At 46.0% G+C, this 15,798-nt stretch overlaps 2 protein-coding genes across 2 annotated transcripts in view; one reads left to right on the top strand and one right to left on the bottom strand.

Moving 5' to 3' along the window:
• IREB2 (iron responsive element binding protein 2) overlaps positions 1-5,004 on the bottom strand; it is a 45,409-nt gene extending 40,405 nt beyond the window's left edge. The window contains exons 1-2 of the mRNA XM_060259831.1: positions 4,855-5,004; positions 172-261 (exon numbers count right to left, since the gene is read on the bottom strand). Of these exons, the coding sequence (XP_060115814.1) occupies positions 172-261; positions 4,855-4,873 (109 nt within the window). The 5' untranslated portion in view covers positions 4,874-5,004. The remainder of the gene's footprint in view (positions 1-171; positions 262-4,854) is intronic.
• A 6,639-nt stretch (positions 5,005-11,643) lies between these two features.
• MAN2C1 (mannosidase alpha class 2C member 1) overlaps positions 11,644-15,798 on the top strand; it is a 42,417-nt gene continuing 38,262 nt past the window's right edge. The window contains exons 1-2 of the mRNA XM_060260182.1: positions 11,644-11,799; positions 15,113-15,238. Of these exons, the coding sequence (XP_060116165.1) occupies positions 11,681-11,799; positions 15,113-15,238 (245 nt within the window). The 5' untranslated portion in view covers positions 11,644-11,680. The remainder of the gene's footprint in view (positions 11,800-15,112; positions 15,239-15,798) is intronic.

Raw genomic sequence — 15,798 nt, 5'->3', positions numbered from 1 at the left:
TCGTTATTCAGTTAGAACAGTTCTGAAGCAAACCAGAGGGCTCGTATTGCAAAAAGAAAAGGTGCTTAAATATTGCTCTGTAAATGCTTGAGATGAAACAGTTGAGAGTTTAGGGGAAGTCACATTACTATTATTATTACTATTTATAAAAAGCAATTATAAATTGACTACCATATTTGGGGCCTCCGAGTTTAGCAATGTTGTAGAACTTCTTTCCCGGACTGTCTTCCAAAAGCTCAATTAAGTGCTGGAACGGGCAGTCTGAAAGACAAATGACACAAATGTTAAAAAATAAAATTCATTACAGTATTTATAACAGCACAGATTTAGACAAGTCAGACTAAATATTGGTCTGAGCTAGCCCTAAGGGACAGTACTAAAAGAGATTAAACAAATTCTTTGAGAATGAGTCTATCCAAAAATATCACCCACAATGGCTAAATGGAGCCTCCACGTTTAGAGGCAGAACTGAATTCCTTTTGTTGAACAGCAACATTAGGGAGGGCTATTACCATGCTCTACTGGTATGACTACCAAAGGTTTTTGGATAACCATTGTGGGAACCAGAACACTGGGTTAGATCCAGCAGAACACTCCCTATGTTGTGGCTTTTGTTTTTCGCATGGATAATTCACAATGCTTTTATTCTGTTTTAACTCATAAGCTGTCTCGAGCAAGACTCTGATGAGGCAGCATAAACATTTCCTAAATAATTCAATGCTCCGTGGCTACCTGTTCAATTAGCATCTTAACATGTGGAACATCGGATTACTTCTTGAAAGACTTAAGACAGGAAGGAATGTATTTCAGGCATCCAGACATAAACATACTGTGGATTGGACATTAGTGGTAACTACTCTAGCCTGTGTATTGTACATCTAAGAGTCCTGAGGAAGGCCATGCTGGCAGAGTGATGCTATAAAAACTAGGGAAGTGTTTTAAGCAAGGAACATGTGCAAGAAAACAAGATGCAAAGGGGCAATCAATGAGGAAACTAAGAAGATGCCAGGAGGCAACCTCAGAGGAAAGCCTCATCCTCTATGTCCTGCTGCTGGCCCCTAAAGAGGAACTAGTTGGCCAGCATGTGAGACAGGATGCTGGACTAGACGGACCAATGGTCTGATCCAGCAGGGCTCTCCTTATGTTCTCAAGATAAATACATTTCACCTTATCACTGAAATAACCTACACAAAGTTCTTTTAATGCATTAAATACAGTGCAGCTGCGTTTCCCATTAATGTTCTTAACACGCTTGTATTGAAGACCAGAATTTCTCTTTTCCCCCCTTCCTTTTTTCCTTATTAGAGATGAAGGATATATGGATTTGGCTTTGTAATATGACAGATAATTTGCAAAGTAGTATGATTGTATAAAAATATCAAAAGATCACAGAATGTTTGTAGAGTTTAAAAGTAATACGTATGTAATACTGAATACTTGCAGGTATAATGAAGTATATATATTTTTTTCTTAAAGTAGAAATAATGGTAATTATCTTTCCCCCTCTTTTGTATCTCTTCCCCCATTCCTTCCCCCCCCAACCCCCAATCTTCCCTGTACGAAACTCAACAAAAATTTGGAAAAAAAATGTGAAAGAAGATCATTGCCAAGAAAGAGTTCTTAGTGCTGCAGCCTTAAACACATTGGACTCTTTGTGTTCAAAACACACGGGGTAAAACAACTTTTGGGTAACAAATCATTCTGCAGTACAAATTTAGGAGAACATATAAAAACAACAGCATGTACAGCTTTGCACAATATAACGTTGCTGACTCCTAGTTAGTGTGCAGTAAGTTAAAATTAATTCATCCTCTGCCAGTACTTTCTCAGCTCTCTGCTCCAGTTATGTAACAAGAAGCAACATCTGGAGGAATAAAAAAAGGCTATACTACTTTAATCAAGCAGCTCTTTTCCACCCTGAAACAAGAATGCTTTATACACATGGGTCAATAGCCAACATCATTTCAACAGGGTAAAGTGCATGTAAGATTGTGCTGGGTTGTTTTATTATTAAAAGATCAGTGTCAATAACAAAAAAAAAGGCAGTTAAAAACTTTATACTGCTGGGGATTAAGTAAGACGCTGCAAAGCCTGGGCTTGTGACTTTTTCATTATATAGGTTAAATATTTTGATTATAGATTAAAGGGAGTTTTATGTGAGTCCTAATGAATGATATATTTACCACACTGAGCGATTCTGATTATATATTTATTTCCCATCTCTGTGTTGCAGATTATTTGCAAACATGTTGGGTCCAGAATGTCAAGACTTATAAGACTGAAAAATTTAAAACATTTTAAAACACTGTTTAAACAACAAGGTAATGTGAACCAAATTCTCTAAAAGAATGAACTATATATATTCCACTCAGTGTTGGTGGCTTTCAGAAAATAGGGAAGATGACACACTCTTGTTTGCCTTCAAATGGCACCATTCGTAATTTACCAACAGTTTTGAAGTTTTATTAATGTAAGATCAAAAAAAAAGGGGGAAAGACTATCTCAAAATGTGCTGACACACGTTCAGTTCAATAATGTTGCCATTTGCCCTGTTGTTGGCCCTCCAGAGGAACTGGTTGGCCACTGTGTGAGGCAAGATGCTGGACTAGATGGACCACTGCTCTGATCCAGGAGAGCTCTTCTGGTGTTCTTATGAAGGCCTCAGCCTCTGCGCTCTGTTGTTGGCCCTCCAGAGGAACTGTTTGGCTGCTGTGTGAGACAGGATGCTGGACTAGATGGACCACTGCTCTGATCCAGCAGGGCTCTTCTGATGTTCTTATCAGGGGAAGCTCTCAGCCTCTCTGCCCTGTTGTTGGCCCTCCAGAGGAACTGTTTGGCTACTGTGTGAGACAGGATGCTGGACTAGATGGACCACTGCTCTGATCCAGCAGGGCTCTTCTGATGTTCTTATGAAGGCCTCAGCCTCTCTGCCCTGTTGTTGGCTCTCCAGAGGAACTGGTTGGCCACTGTGTGAAGCAAGATGCTGGTCTAGATGGAGTATTGATCCTAACCAGCAGGGCTTTTATGTTGTTATAATATTTTGGGTCATTTTGCTGGAGGAGGGGTGTTTTATCCTGACCCAAAATAGGTTCATCCAAATTAGTTCTTACAATCATTTCTATTTCCTCTACTACATGAACAAGCACAATCCTCACAAAAGTTATACAAAATAGTAAAGAATGAATAAACAGTGCAGAAAACTCAGACCTGAATCCGATTTGGGGTGGAATAAAAGAAGAACAACAAATGAGCCAGGAAGCAAATGAGACAAAAGCTTGTCTTTTGTTTGTAAATCTGGATGCAGAACTGCTGTTAGAATGTTACAAAAATACTAAGCACTCTGACCTGCTTTTCTTGGAGTGGGAGGGAGGGATTTTTTTAAAAAAAAAACTTTCTCTGGACTAAAGCATTTCAACAAGGCACTCTCAAATTTCCAGAAAAAATGGTATCTTTCCATCTCTGAACAGAGAAAACAAGGATGCTTGAGAGATGAGCTTCAGATTAAGCCAGGCACATTTTTAAAAATACATTAAAAAAAAAAGACTTGGCCCTCCAGAGGAACTGGTTGGCCTTATGCAAAACCCTATTATCTCCCACTGCAGTGTTTAAATCTTGATGCAAAGGTGCTATTAAGAAAGATATTAAGCGGATCCTCTGGCCTGCTTCTCTCTGGAAGGGGGGATAGGTTTAGAAAAACAAGCCAACCTGGACTGTACCACTGCAAGCAGACACTCCCAAAATGGAATGTTCCACAACTCCCCTCCCTCCATCCCCCACACAGAGAAAACTAGTATATCAGGCACTCTAGATTAAACCTCTGTGGCAGATGAATTAGTCTATATCTCTCTATATACATACATGTGTATACATATGGGCGTATACATATGTCCATTTATATAAAGTATTAGAAAAGAGCAAAAGTCCAGTAGCACCTTAAAAGATTAACAAAATTTGTGACAGGGTGGGAGCTTTCATGAATCATCTGGACATATGTGTGTGTATATATATACACATATGCCCACATATGCAAATACCCACATGCGTGTGTATAAATACACATATATATACCCACACCTACACACACAAGAATTTGCACACCAACTAAACCTATGCCTATAAATATAAATAAAATAACTAACTAAAACGAAGGAATCTCCCCTCTTAAAAAAAAAACAAAAAAACACAACCCCCTTGCATATTTTTTTTTAATGGAGAAAAGAATTCCCTCCCACGAGCCAATTTCCCATGCAACAGCCTGACTTGCTCTTTTTAAGAAAGGCCAAGCTAATTTTTGCTCTCTCCAGCTGCACGAAACGGGTGTGCGTTTTAACTGGGAGTCGGGGTTGCTAACTCTGCGTGGCTAAATTCCTGGAGACTGGGGCGGGGGGGGAGAGAGAGAGAGACCTCTGCATGTGGGTGGGGGTTTTTAAAACGCCATAGACTCTATGGCACAGAGGCTACCCTCCCAAGCACCTCATTTCCTCCAGAAGAACTGATGCCTTTTGCGATTCTGGCTGATCTCCAGGCCCCACCTGGAGGTTGGCAACCCCTGGCTCTCACCCTCTGCGCGAGCGAGCGCCCCCCCCCCAGCTCTCCTCCCCCCCCCCCGGCCTATGTCTCTCCCATCCCCCCCACCATGAGGGGCTTTGTGGGGAGGGGGGAGAAGAGACGGGCAGAGCAGACCAGGCCCCATCAGAGAAGGGGGGCAGGAGGAGAACGAGAGGGAGGGGCGAGGATTGGGGGCAGGAAGGTTCGAGAAGGGGCTTGTGGGAAAGGCCAAGGGGGGGAACCGAGACCCCCTTTTTCTGTCCCGGCTGCCTGTCCTCGACCCCGGGCTGGGGGGCTGCCACTGACCTGGCCTGGCCGGCTCCATCGCTGGCGACCATATTAGTCCCCTCAGGAGATGTTCCGGCGGGGGAAGGGGAGGGAAGCTGAGGTGAGGAGGAGAAGAAGGGGGCGGGGACCGACGTGGGAGGGGAGGGGCTTCTCGAAACCCCGCGAGATTTCGGCGAAGCTCGGCCGGCTCGGGGCTCAGCTCTTCTCTCCGCCTCCCCCCCCCCTCCGCTCTCCCGCGAGTCCCTCAGCCTGGCGAAGCCTCGCGAGATCTGGAGGAGAGGTAAGAAAGGAAAGGGGGCGGAAAGCTCGCGAGGCTTTGCCCCCGAAGAGGCAGGCGGGGGAGGCTAGGGAGGGGCAGAAATAGCGGTGTAGGCAGCGGGGTTGGAGTTCTCGCGAGATTTCAAGGCGGCGGGGAGGGGGTGCTCAGCATGATAAATGAGTCCGGTCCTTTTTTTAAATTTATTTTTAAAATCTTTTTAATATAGGTAGTTTAATAAAAACTATTATTTGGTACTGTATAATATTGTTGTATGGTTATTAAATATAATTATATGAGCGCAAATTGCTTTATTAGTCAATATTATTATAGAAATGTCGGTTAAATAGAAGCATAACATTTTATATCTAATTTAATAAAAGTATAGATACAACATACTTATTACTGCATATTATTATTGTATGTTATATGCAATGTTATGAACGTAAATTGTTTTATTAATATAGAAATTTTGATTAAATATAAATATGTGTGTATATCTTTCTAATCTCTCTAAAATTGAATGAAAGTATAGGTATAATATAGATATTTATTACTGTACGCTGCAGAAATGGATATTTTATCAAATTTGTTAAAAGGGATACCTGAAGATGAAGCTAGTATCAAATGGGGAAAATTTTATAAGTGGATAGAGAGACAAATTTAATTTGTCAGACCATATATCATTTACGTTAGTCTTGTATATGGAAAAATTTATGTATACGCATGTTGCGTTAATTTTTTCCCATGTTTAGGAATGTACCCCAAACGACCTTTACATGGATATATGTTACGTTTATTGCAGAAGGAAGTCTTCTTTCTTTTATTTATATAACATCGTTGTACTTTGTGAAAATGAGGTTTTTTTCAATAAAATACATTTGCACAGAAAAAAAATATAGATATTTATTACTGTATACCACTGCTTTATGTTATTAAATGCAATGTTACAAACATCAATTGTTTTATTATAGAGATGTTGATTAAATAGAAATATAGATAAATTAAATATTAAGTATAATTAAACTAAATATAATAATATAGCTCGTGTAATGTAAGTGTGCTTTTGCATGTTGTCTGAAGTGGTGTCTGTTCACCCTGGACAATAAAAACAGGGTGGTAAGAAAGTTGAGTCATTTGAAACGTGGTTTTGGAGGAGAGCATTACGAATACCAAAGACAAATTTGTTGTTGTTCAGTCGCACAGTGGAGACTGACTCTGCGACCCCATGGACCAAGTCACGCCCTCCTGCCTTCCATCATCCTCGAAAGTCTGCTCAAATTCATGTTAGTTGCATCAGTAACGCTGTCCAGCCAGCTCATCTTTTGCCGTCCCCTTCTTTTGCCTTCTGTCTTTCCCAGTATCAGCATCTTCTCCAGTGAGTGCTCCCTTCTCATTGGGTGGCCAAAGCATTTGAGCTTCCAGGGAAATCAACAGTCTGGGTTGATTTCCCTTAGGACTGACTGATTGGATCTTCTTGCAGTCCAAGGAACTCTTAAGGGTCTTCTTCAGCACCACAGGTCAAAAGACAAATTAGTTGGTTCTAAATAGTGTTGCCAGTTCTGCGTTGGGAAAAATAGTGTTGCCAGTTCTGCGTTGGGAAAAATTTGGAGTGCGGATCCTGAGGAGGATGGGGTTGGGGTGCAGATCCTGGGCAGGGTGGGGTTGGGGTGGGGAGGGGAGGGGAGGAACTTCAGCAGGGTATAATGCCACTTTCCAAAGCTGCCGTTTCCTCTGGGGAAACTGATCCCTGTAGTCTGGAAATTTGCTGTAATTTCAGGAGATTTTGCACGCTGGAAATTGCCAATTCTAAGCAATGGGTTTAAATGGACAGGACTCTGTTTAGGATTGCACTGGTGCTATAGCAGAAACCTTTTGTCGGAGCGGGAGTAGCAGAGTGAGGGAGATGACTTGCCCGACACAGGGCTTCAGGAAAGAAAATCAGGCAGACGCGTGCAACTAGTGCCAAAAGGTGTATTAACATATATACACGACAAGTGCTCTCTTGTGCAGTCTATACAATATCACCTCCACGGACAAAGTGCTTCGCCTAACCACCATCTCACAGGGAGAGACCTGTGTGATGCACACACAGATCATATATAGTCCAAGCAGCCAATCCTGGCCATGCTGACTCAGCAGATTGCATCACTTGGCTTCTGCCGGCTCAAGCCGGTCTGCTGATCAGGTCACTGTGACCTAGCCTGGCAGCTAGATCACCAGCTGTCATACTGTAGCTGTCAGACTGGGTTTATGTAGATTCTTGCTCCAACACACCTCCTAATCTATTTAAACCCAGTGCACCAAAACACTTTACACAGTTTACATACATGTCCACCAGCAACATTACAGTTCATATTTACGTAGCTCGGAACCCTTTCCGGAATTCGTTCAGGAACTCATCATGATTGTAAAACACATCATCGTGTTCCTGTTCAGCCAGCTCTTTCAGACGCTTGGCTTCAGCCTCCTTCTCCCTTGCCTCGCACTCTGCCACCCAGGCTTTCCATTTCTTAGCCTTTTCTTTTAACATTTCCTCTAATCCGGGTGGGTCTGGATTGACAGTCAGAGTGACATAGGGACACTTGTACCTAGCGGGACGTTGGCCTTTGGTGGACCTGGCAGACACCCGTGGCCCTGTGCTTGGACCAGCTTTGTCTTCTTCGGGTTGCTCTGTTCCCACCTCCTGGGCTGGTTGCTCTGCCCCTGTAATTGGGTGTTGAACCTCCTGACTCTCACACTTTACCTCCAGTTCCTGCATTTGAGGCTCTGCCTCCTGACTCTGCTCGTCAGGCTCTGTGCCAGCATTCGGCTCACCTTCTCCAGCCCCACTGGGTGCCACCTCCTGGGCTGGAGTTCTGGGCTGCGCTCCAACATCGTTATCGCTACTTGGCAGCAGGACAAATTGTTTCTGCAAGGAGTGCAACCTTGGCCAGCTGCTTTCTTCATTGAACTGGGCACTCTTATTAAGTGTTATCTTGCTTTTGCTATTGCAGAAGCGATAACACCTGGCCCTTGGCTTGTAGCCCAGAAAAATTAGGCTCTCTGCCCGGACATCCCCCTCCCCGCTACTCGTGGAGTGGATGCCAACCCGAGCCCGTGACCCAAAGACTTTTAAAGAACTCAAATCTGGGGTCTTGTTCAACAGTAACCTGTAAGGCACATTTTTCACAGTATTACACCAAACCCTATTTTGCAAAAAAACAGCTGCATGTATGGTTTCTGCCCAATAGGTCATTGGCAGTTGTGCATCCTCTAACATGCAATGCATCACATTCTGCAATACAGCCCCATGCCCATTTTCTCGGGGCGTTGCCGGGTTCGTCAGACGGTGGGCGATGCCCTTGTTCTCCAGCCAACGTTTCATCTGGTTAGATAAGAATTCCCCCCCTCTGTCGGTTTGTACAGCTAGGAGATTAACCCCTAATTGTCTCTCCACTGCTTTGACCCACTTGGTGAATGTCTTATACACCTCAGACTTATGCACCATGGTGAAAACCCACGCGTACCTCGTGTGGTCGTCGGTGGCCACCAAGCAGTATCTCCTCCCCGACAGACTCTTTGGCAATGGGCCAATAACGTCTAAATGGACTAGTTCCAGGGCTCGTGTGCTTTCCCTTGAGCTTTCTTTAGCAACAGCACACGCCTTGCTTTTGGTCTTCTTGCAGACCTGGCAATCCAAGTAACATTTGCAAGGATTTACTTTCAAACTAGGCACAAGCTCCAGGGTTTTCTTTAACGCCCTAAATCCGCAGTGCCCAAGTCTCCTATGGAGCAAATGTATACAATTATTGTGCACAGGCTCATTCGACACCTGAGCCACCTGGGCACAATCACTCTGGACCACATACAGTTTACCTTCCCTCTTTCCTGTCACAAGCAACTTTCCCCCACCTCCCAGGATTTTGCAGCAGGTTTTCTCAAATCTCACCTGGTATCCCTGGTCAAACAGTGTGCTAACACTCAACAGGTTAGACTGCAGTGAGGGTACATACAACACATTTTGCAACATACATTTCAGTGCAGGAAATTCCACATTGCCTGAGCAAACAGAATTGGCAGTGGTCCCATCAGCCAATCTCACATACTTATGCTCAGGACTGTCAATGTTTTTCAACAACTCCTTCTCGCAGCAGAGATGGCTCGTTGCCCCGGAGTCTAAAATCCAAGCAGACCCTGTGCTCTCTACTGCAGACGTGACCAGCCGGGTTGCTTCCTCACACGGGCTGGCGGTCCTCCGCTCTCGCCGCACACGCCCCCGCCTCTTCTCCCTCTCAGGGCAAGCTCGGAGCAGGTGCTGCGACGACCCGCATCCATAGCAGCGACGGACTGCAAACGCAGTCGGCTCCACTTCCTCCACCTTCGGACGCCTGCCAGCAGCAAAAGCTGGCTCATTCTTGGCTGTCTTCCCGGACACACCGATAACAGCACGCTGCCTGGCCGACACCCCCGGACAGCTCACGGCCGCAATTCTCTCTTGGAAGTCAAGCAGGTGGGCACAGACGTATTCCATGGTCAGGGTCGCTACGTCCACCGTCTCCAGAGAAGTTATCAGGGGAGTGTACTCAGGTGGCAACGACGACAGCAAAATGTACACTCTGTCGTCTGGAGCTACAGTCTTGCCTCTTGCCTCCAGCTCAACGAAACAGTCCGTTAGCCGTTTGATGTGATCTTTCACACACCCTCCAGCCGGCATAACGGTGCGGAACATCCTCCTTGTCAAGGCCATGAGGGAACCAGCAGTGGTGCTAACATGCACCGCACTCAACGCGTCCCAGGCAGCCTTGGGAGTGTCCTTCCCTCGCACATAAACCAGCTGGTCATCTCCTATAGACAGCACTATGTTGGCCAGTGCCTTATCCGATAACACAGTCTCGGCAGGAGATAAGTCAGCAGGGGGGTTACTCACGAACAGCCATTGCCCTTCACGCTTGAGGTAGTGTTGCATTCTCAGGCTCCACACCGCGTAGTTGGCTGAGGTGAGCTTCTCAACGGCTACTCCAAGCTGTTGCTGAGCCATCGTGCCGACTCCTCCTCACAGCTGGCTGCCGACGTCCCTCTGGCTCTCAAACAGAGAACGGTGGTGCTTCTGTGTCCTTCGCCGGCGTTCCTCGCCTCCGGCTCTTTCCAAACTCACAGTCAGCTCAACTCTCAACTCTCTCCTCCGCGCAGCGGAAGCGCCCTGGGCCCATAACCCTGTCGAAGCGGGAGTAGCAGAGTGAGGGAGATGACTTGCCCGACACAGGGCTTCAGGAAAGAAAATCAGGCAGACGCGTGCAACTAGTGCCAAAAGGTGTATTAACATATATACACGACAAGTGCTCTCTTGTGCAGTCTATACAATATCACCTCCACGGACAAAGTGCTTCGCCTAACCACCATCTCACAGGGAGAGACCTGTGTGATGCACACACAGATCATATATAGTCCAAGCAGCCAATCCTGGCCATGCTGACTCAGCAGATTGCATCACTTGGCTTCTGCCGGCTCAAGCCGGTCTGCTGATCAGGTCACTGTGACCTAGCCTGGCAGCTAGATCACCAGCTGTCATACTGTAGCTGTCAGACTGGGTTTATGTAGATTCTTGCTCCAACACCTTTGAGGGCCAGTTCAGTGCCAGCTTTGCCTATAGTTGCCAACTCCAGTTTGGGAAGTTCCTGGAGGTTTGGGATTGGAGTCTAGGGAAGGATCTCAGCCTGGTATAATGCCTGAGACTCCACCCCACTCCCCAAAGCAGCTGTTTTCTCCAGGGGAACTATCTCTAGTTTGGAGAACAATTCAATGAGATCTCCAGGCCTCACTTGGAGATTGGCGAGCCTAGGACTCAGGAGCCTAAAGCAGTAATTGCCCTGGGTGATGGAACAATGCAAATGCAGGTGGCTTGCAGAGACTGGTGGAACATAAACAGCTGGGGTCAAAAAGCAAATGTAAGAGATGTGCTGTCACATTTCTGTGCCAAGCTGAGCTGTGTACCAGATACACAGCGGCACATTTACAACAGCACCGATTGGCTATCATAATCTGGTGAGCAATGTTCCCTCTAAACTGCAGAGTCTTGTGAGCAAAAATTCTACTTTGTGAGCTACTGGCATTAAAAGTTGTGAGCCACTGCATAAATTAGTGTGCTCTGGGGTCATCCTTCCTGAGTTAAGACAAAAATCTGTGAGCTAGCTCATACTCATTTTAGAGGGAACACTGCTGGTGAGAGAGGTAGATCTGGTGAGAGATGTAGTGTTTGGAGTGAGAGTAGAGCAGGGAGAGCAAAGTTCATATTCCTGTTCTTCCTAGAAAGTTCAATGGGTGAAGATAAAACTATTGCTGTGGGCCAGCGGCTGCACTTCGAATGGGAATTTACAAAACGTCACCATCCCATTATCTGAACGATAGAGGAAACTGCAGTATCTTTCCTGAGCTGCTAGATGCAACCGGTTCCGTTTTCTAGAACAGAATTCTAAAGGAGGAGGAGAGCTGAAGAGCTACGCCTTTGCCGGGAACCTGGGAAAGGCGGAACAATTGGGCGTGATTCGGGTTGCTCACCGGGATTATTTGGGTACTGCACTGGAGGCGGAAATTTGGTCGTGGAGAATCATGGCAGGGACCGGGCAAATTTCACAGTCCGTGGTACTGAAGCACCGGCGAACGGCGCTCGAACGGGTGGAAAAGTTTATCTCCGAGGTCTACTTCGTGGATTGTAATCTCCGGGGCAGGTGGGAAAACTGGGGGAGGTGTTGGTCCGTCGCTAAAATAATTCCCCTTAAGTCCAGCACTTATGCACGGAACAAGTGTTAAATGGGCCATTTGTCCAGTTTCCTGCAGTGTCCCACCAGATCCTCCTGGAAAGACCTCCTAGCAGAGCATGAAGACAAAAACCTTCCCCGAATGCTGTTCCGTGGCAACTGGTATTCAGAGATATATTGTCTCTGCACATGGAGGTTCTATCGAGCCGCTATTGCTACTGATAGCTTGATTGCTATCCTCCATGAATCTAATTCCCTAAAGTAGGGATGCCAGCCTCAAGGTGGGACCCGGGCATCCCCTGGAATTCCAGCACATCTCCAGATTACGGTGATCACTTTCCCTAGAAAAAGTGGACGCTTTGGAGGTTGGGGTCTATGGCATTGTACCCCACTAAGGTTCTTGTCCTTTCCAGGCTCCATCCCCAAATCTCCAGGAGTTTCCCAGCCCGGAGCTGGCAGCTTTAGGTGGCAAAGGGGATCTGGCAACCCTATGTTGAAGCCATTTAGTCTAGTAATCATTACCCTGAGGCAGTGAGTTACACAAGTAATCCCCCCATCAATAATTACTTTCTTTGGCCAGTCCTGCATTTACTGTCTTATTAACTAAATTGGGTGCCCTTAAATTCAAATAATATGGGTGAGCGTTTTATATCTTCCTTTTCCACATCATGCATAATTTTATAAACCTTTACAACCCCTTCTGTGATTGTCTGTTTTAAACTGCACACTCTTTTAACCCTTCTTGGTAAGGAAGATGATGCAACGCCATGATCAAATGAGATTAAACTATAGTTCCAGATCATAGGGAACTGTTCAAGTTACTGCAAAAGACATGATCTCAATTCCTCCAGTCTGGCTGTAATTAATTGTTGATCATATGCTGTCAGGTTTTTATAAGAAGCCAAAAGGTCTTCTTCCACATTGAGATGTCCCACCGGGTGCCCACTCAGCGGACAGGAGGTCTCAGCAGGGTCTTTCCAATTGGTTAGGTCATTCAGCTCATGTTTGTTTAATGTGCTGTAATTGGCAGCGGTGGAATAAGAAGCACTGGGGGAAGTTGTCTGCCTGGATGGTGCAGCTGTAAGAAGATGGAGAAAATAATGGGGCTACTGTGGTATTCTGGAAAACTCTTGCAGGAAAGACTTGTTTGGTGCTGAGAAAGGCTTTCTTGCTTGTTGAACATATGAACATATGAAGCTGCCTTATACTGAATCAGACCCTTGGTCCATCAAAGTCAGTATTGTCTTCTCAGACTGGCAGCGGCTCTCCAGGGTCTCGAGCTGAGGTTTTTCACACCTATTTGCCTGAACCCTTTTTTTTGGAGATGCCAGGGATTGAACCTGGGACCTTCTGCTTCCCAAGCAGATGCTCTACCACTGAGCCACCGTCCCTCCCCAAGGAGGGACGGATGTTTGCCCACTTCAATGCTAACAGGAATTTTGTATCATCCCATGTGAACACTCTCCCTCCCCAAAGATTCAGAATGTGTAATCTTGTTTTTAAAAGAAAATTTAAAAAAAATGAAATATGTTCTGTAATATAATACACCAGTGTAACTAATTTACTTTAAACCTTTGCCAGTAAAAGTCCTATCAAGTATAAATGTGCTACAGGGTTTCTGGGAAATGTGCTGGCTCAGACATTGGCAAGGCTCCAACTAAATGTCATTCTGCACCGAGGATCTATCATTTTGCCCTTACCAGAAAGTCTTGTACTCAAGAGATTCTGTAGTTATTATGGGATACATAGGAAAGATGTGAGGCATGCAGAACCCCAAACTATTTAGCTTTGTAAGGCAAAACACACATGAAGCTACCTTATACTGAAGGTCACGGTTGATGTTGTCTACTCAGACTGGCAGTGGCTCTCCTGGGTCTCAGGCAGAGGCTTTTCGCATCCCCTACTGCGTGATCCTTTTAATTGGAGATGCCGGGGATTGAACTTGAGACCTTCTGCATGCCAAGCAGATGCTCCACTGCTGAGCCACAACCATTCCCCATCTAGAGATCAGAAACTGAATCAGACCTGTGGCCCATTAATGTCAGTACTGTTTACTCAGGCTGGCAGCAGCTCTCCAGGATCTCAGGCAGAAGACTTTCATATAACCTGCTTACCTGATCTTTTTAATGGGAGATGCTAAGGATTGAACCTGGGGCCTTCATGCAGAGCACATACCCCTCCCCAAAACAGGCATCCAAAGCATACGAGGTGCTTATTTAACACACCCTGAGAATCAATCAAAAAGACAAGAAGGAACAGAGAGTGGTTACTTGGAATGACAGAATGTAAACTGTAGCTAATGGCAGAACATGAACTCCATATAGAATAAAATAATGCTGTAGCGCTTGCTGCAGGAAGTGGAATTATGATGTAGCACTTGCTTGTGTAGACAGAAGTTTTCACTGGCTACTGTTGTCATTAACGAAGAACTGAAAAAGTGGTCATAAAAGTTCTGTGGATAGTGTTGAACGCTGATGTGTGATATATGAAGCTGCCTTATATCGAATCACACCATTGGTCCATCAAGGTCAGTTTTGCCTGCTCCGATTGGCAACAGCTCTGGTTCGCAGGCAAAGATCTTTCAGCCAGCCTTTCAACTGGAGATGCCAGGGATTGAACCTGGGACCTTCTACCTGCCAAGCAAATGCTCTACTGCTGAGTCACACACTCTTCCCAACACTGAGGCTGTGGCGACGGATCTCAGTGTTGCTATGGTCTTTCTAAACTGTCAAACTGCTTTCTGCATACTTGACATTGTGTTCGAAGGTTCCTGAACCTGACTTTACATCTAGTTCCAAAAGAGGTGCTTTGTTTCCCACCTCAACCAAATGCTTCTGGAATACCTGTCTAATAAATAATAAACTTTGGCCAGAATGTGGCACAAATTTGTCTTTATGCGAGTCTCTGGATGTTACTGTTCTAACATCTCTTCCAAGACCTGATAACATAAGAAGATCCATGCGTGATCAGACCAGTGGGTCTAGTCTGGCATGCTGTCTCACACAGCAGCCAACCAGTTTCTCTGGAGGTCCAATAACAGGGCATAGAGGCTGAGGTCTTCCCTTGATGTTGCCTCCTGCCTCTGGGATTCAGAGGAGGCCTGCCTCTGAATGCAGAGGTTCCCTTTAGCCACCATGGCGAGCAGCCACTGATAGACCTCTCCCCTCTGCATCTGTCTAATCCCCCTTGAAAGCTGTCTGTTCCTGTGGCCTTCGCTACGTCCCCTGGCAGCGAATCCCACATTTTAATCACTCCGTCCTTGCTGTGCCATTTTGAATTGCAGGCTGTTTGGCGAGACTCGCTCACTGGAATCTCTCTCTCTCTTTGAAACCCCTGAACGGATCCCTTACGAGGAAGCTATCCGACAAGAATTCCGGCCCATTAAAGTTGGGGACCCTTTTGGAAACACGTAAGTATCCTCTTCTGAAGCCGTGAGAGGACTTGCACCCCAGTTGCGCTTCCTCAGACTAGCTAGGAATTGTATCACCCCTCAAAGGGGGCGGCCAGCCAATGGCCCTCAGGTTTCTCAGCGTCTCAGCTGAAGACCTGAGACTCTGAGAAGAGCCCCTGAATTGACCCTCAGGGTCAAAGGTTGTGATGAGACAACCGCTATGCCTAAAGCAGTAGCTCCCAACCTTTTGGGCACCAGGGACCAGTTTTGTGGAAGACAATTTTTCCATGGGCTGGTGGGATGGTGGGTGCTGGGATTTTTGATGCCACAGGCTGCCCCCCCACCCCAGGCTGCCCCCCATGGGGGGGTCTTTAAATGAGGGGTAGGCGAAGGTCATTGCCATGCAGCCTCTTCTGTCTTCCCGGGACCCAGGCAGATGAAAGAGGTGGTGCTTCGGAGCACGGCCACACTGCCTGTTTTGTTCACCCGGGTCCCAGGTGAGTGGAAGAGGTGGTGAGACTGCCCTGCCTCTTTCATCTGCCTGAGTCCCGGACAGGCAAAATGGGTGGTCCAGCACC

Source organism: Heteronotia binoei, chromosome 19 (assembly GCF_032191835.1).
Source record: "Heteronotia binoei isolate CCM8104 ecotype False Entrance Well chromosome 19, APGP_CSIRO_Hbin_v1, whole genome shotgun sequence".
Taxonomy (NCBI): Eukaryota; Metazoa; Chordata; class Lepidosauria; order Squamata; family Gekkonidae; genus Heteronotia; species Heteronotia binoei.
Note: the sequence above shows the minus strand (reverse complement) of the source record. Positions and strands in the feature narration are given on the sequence as shown.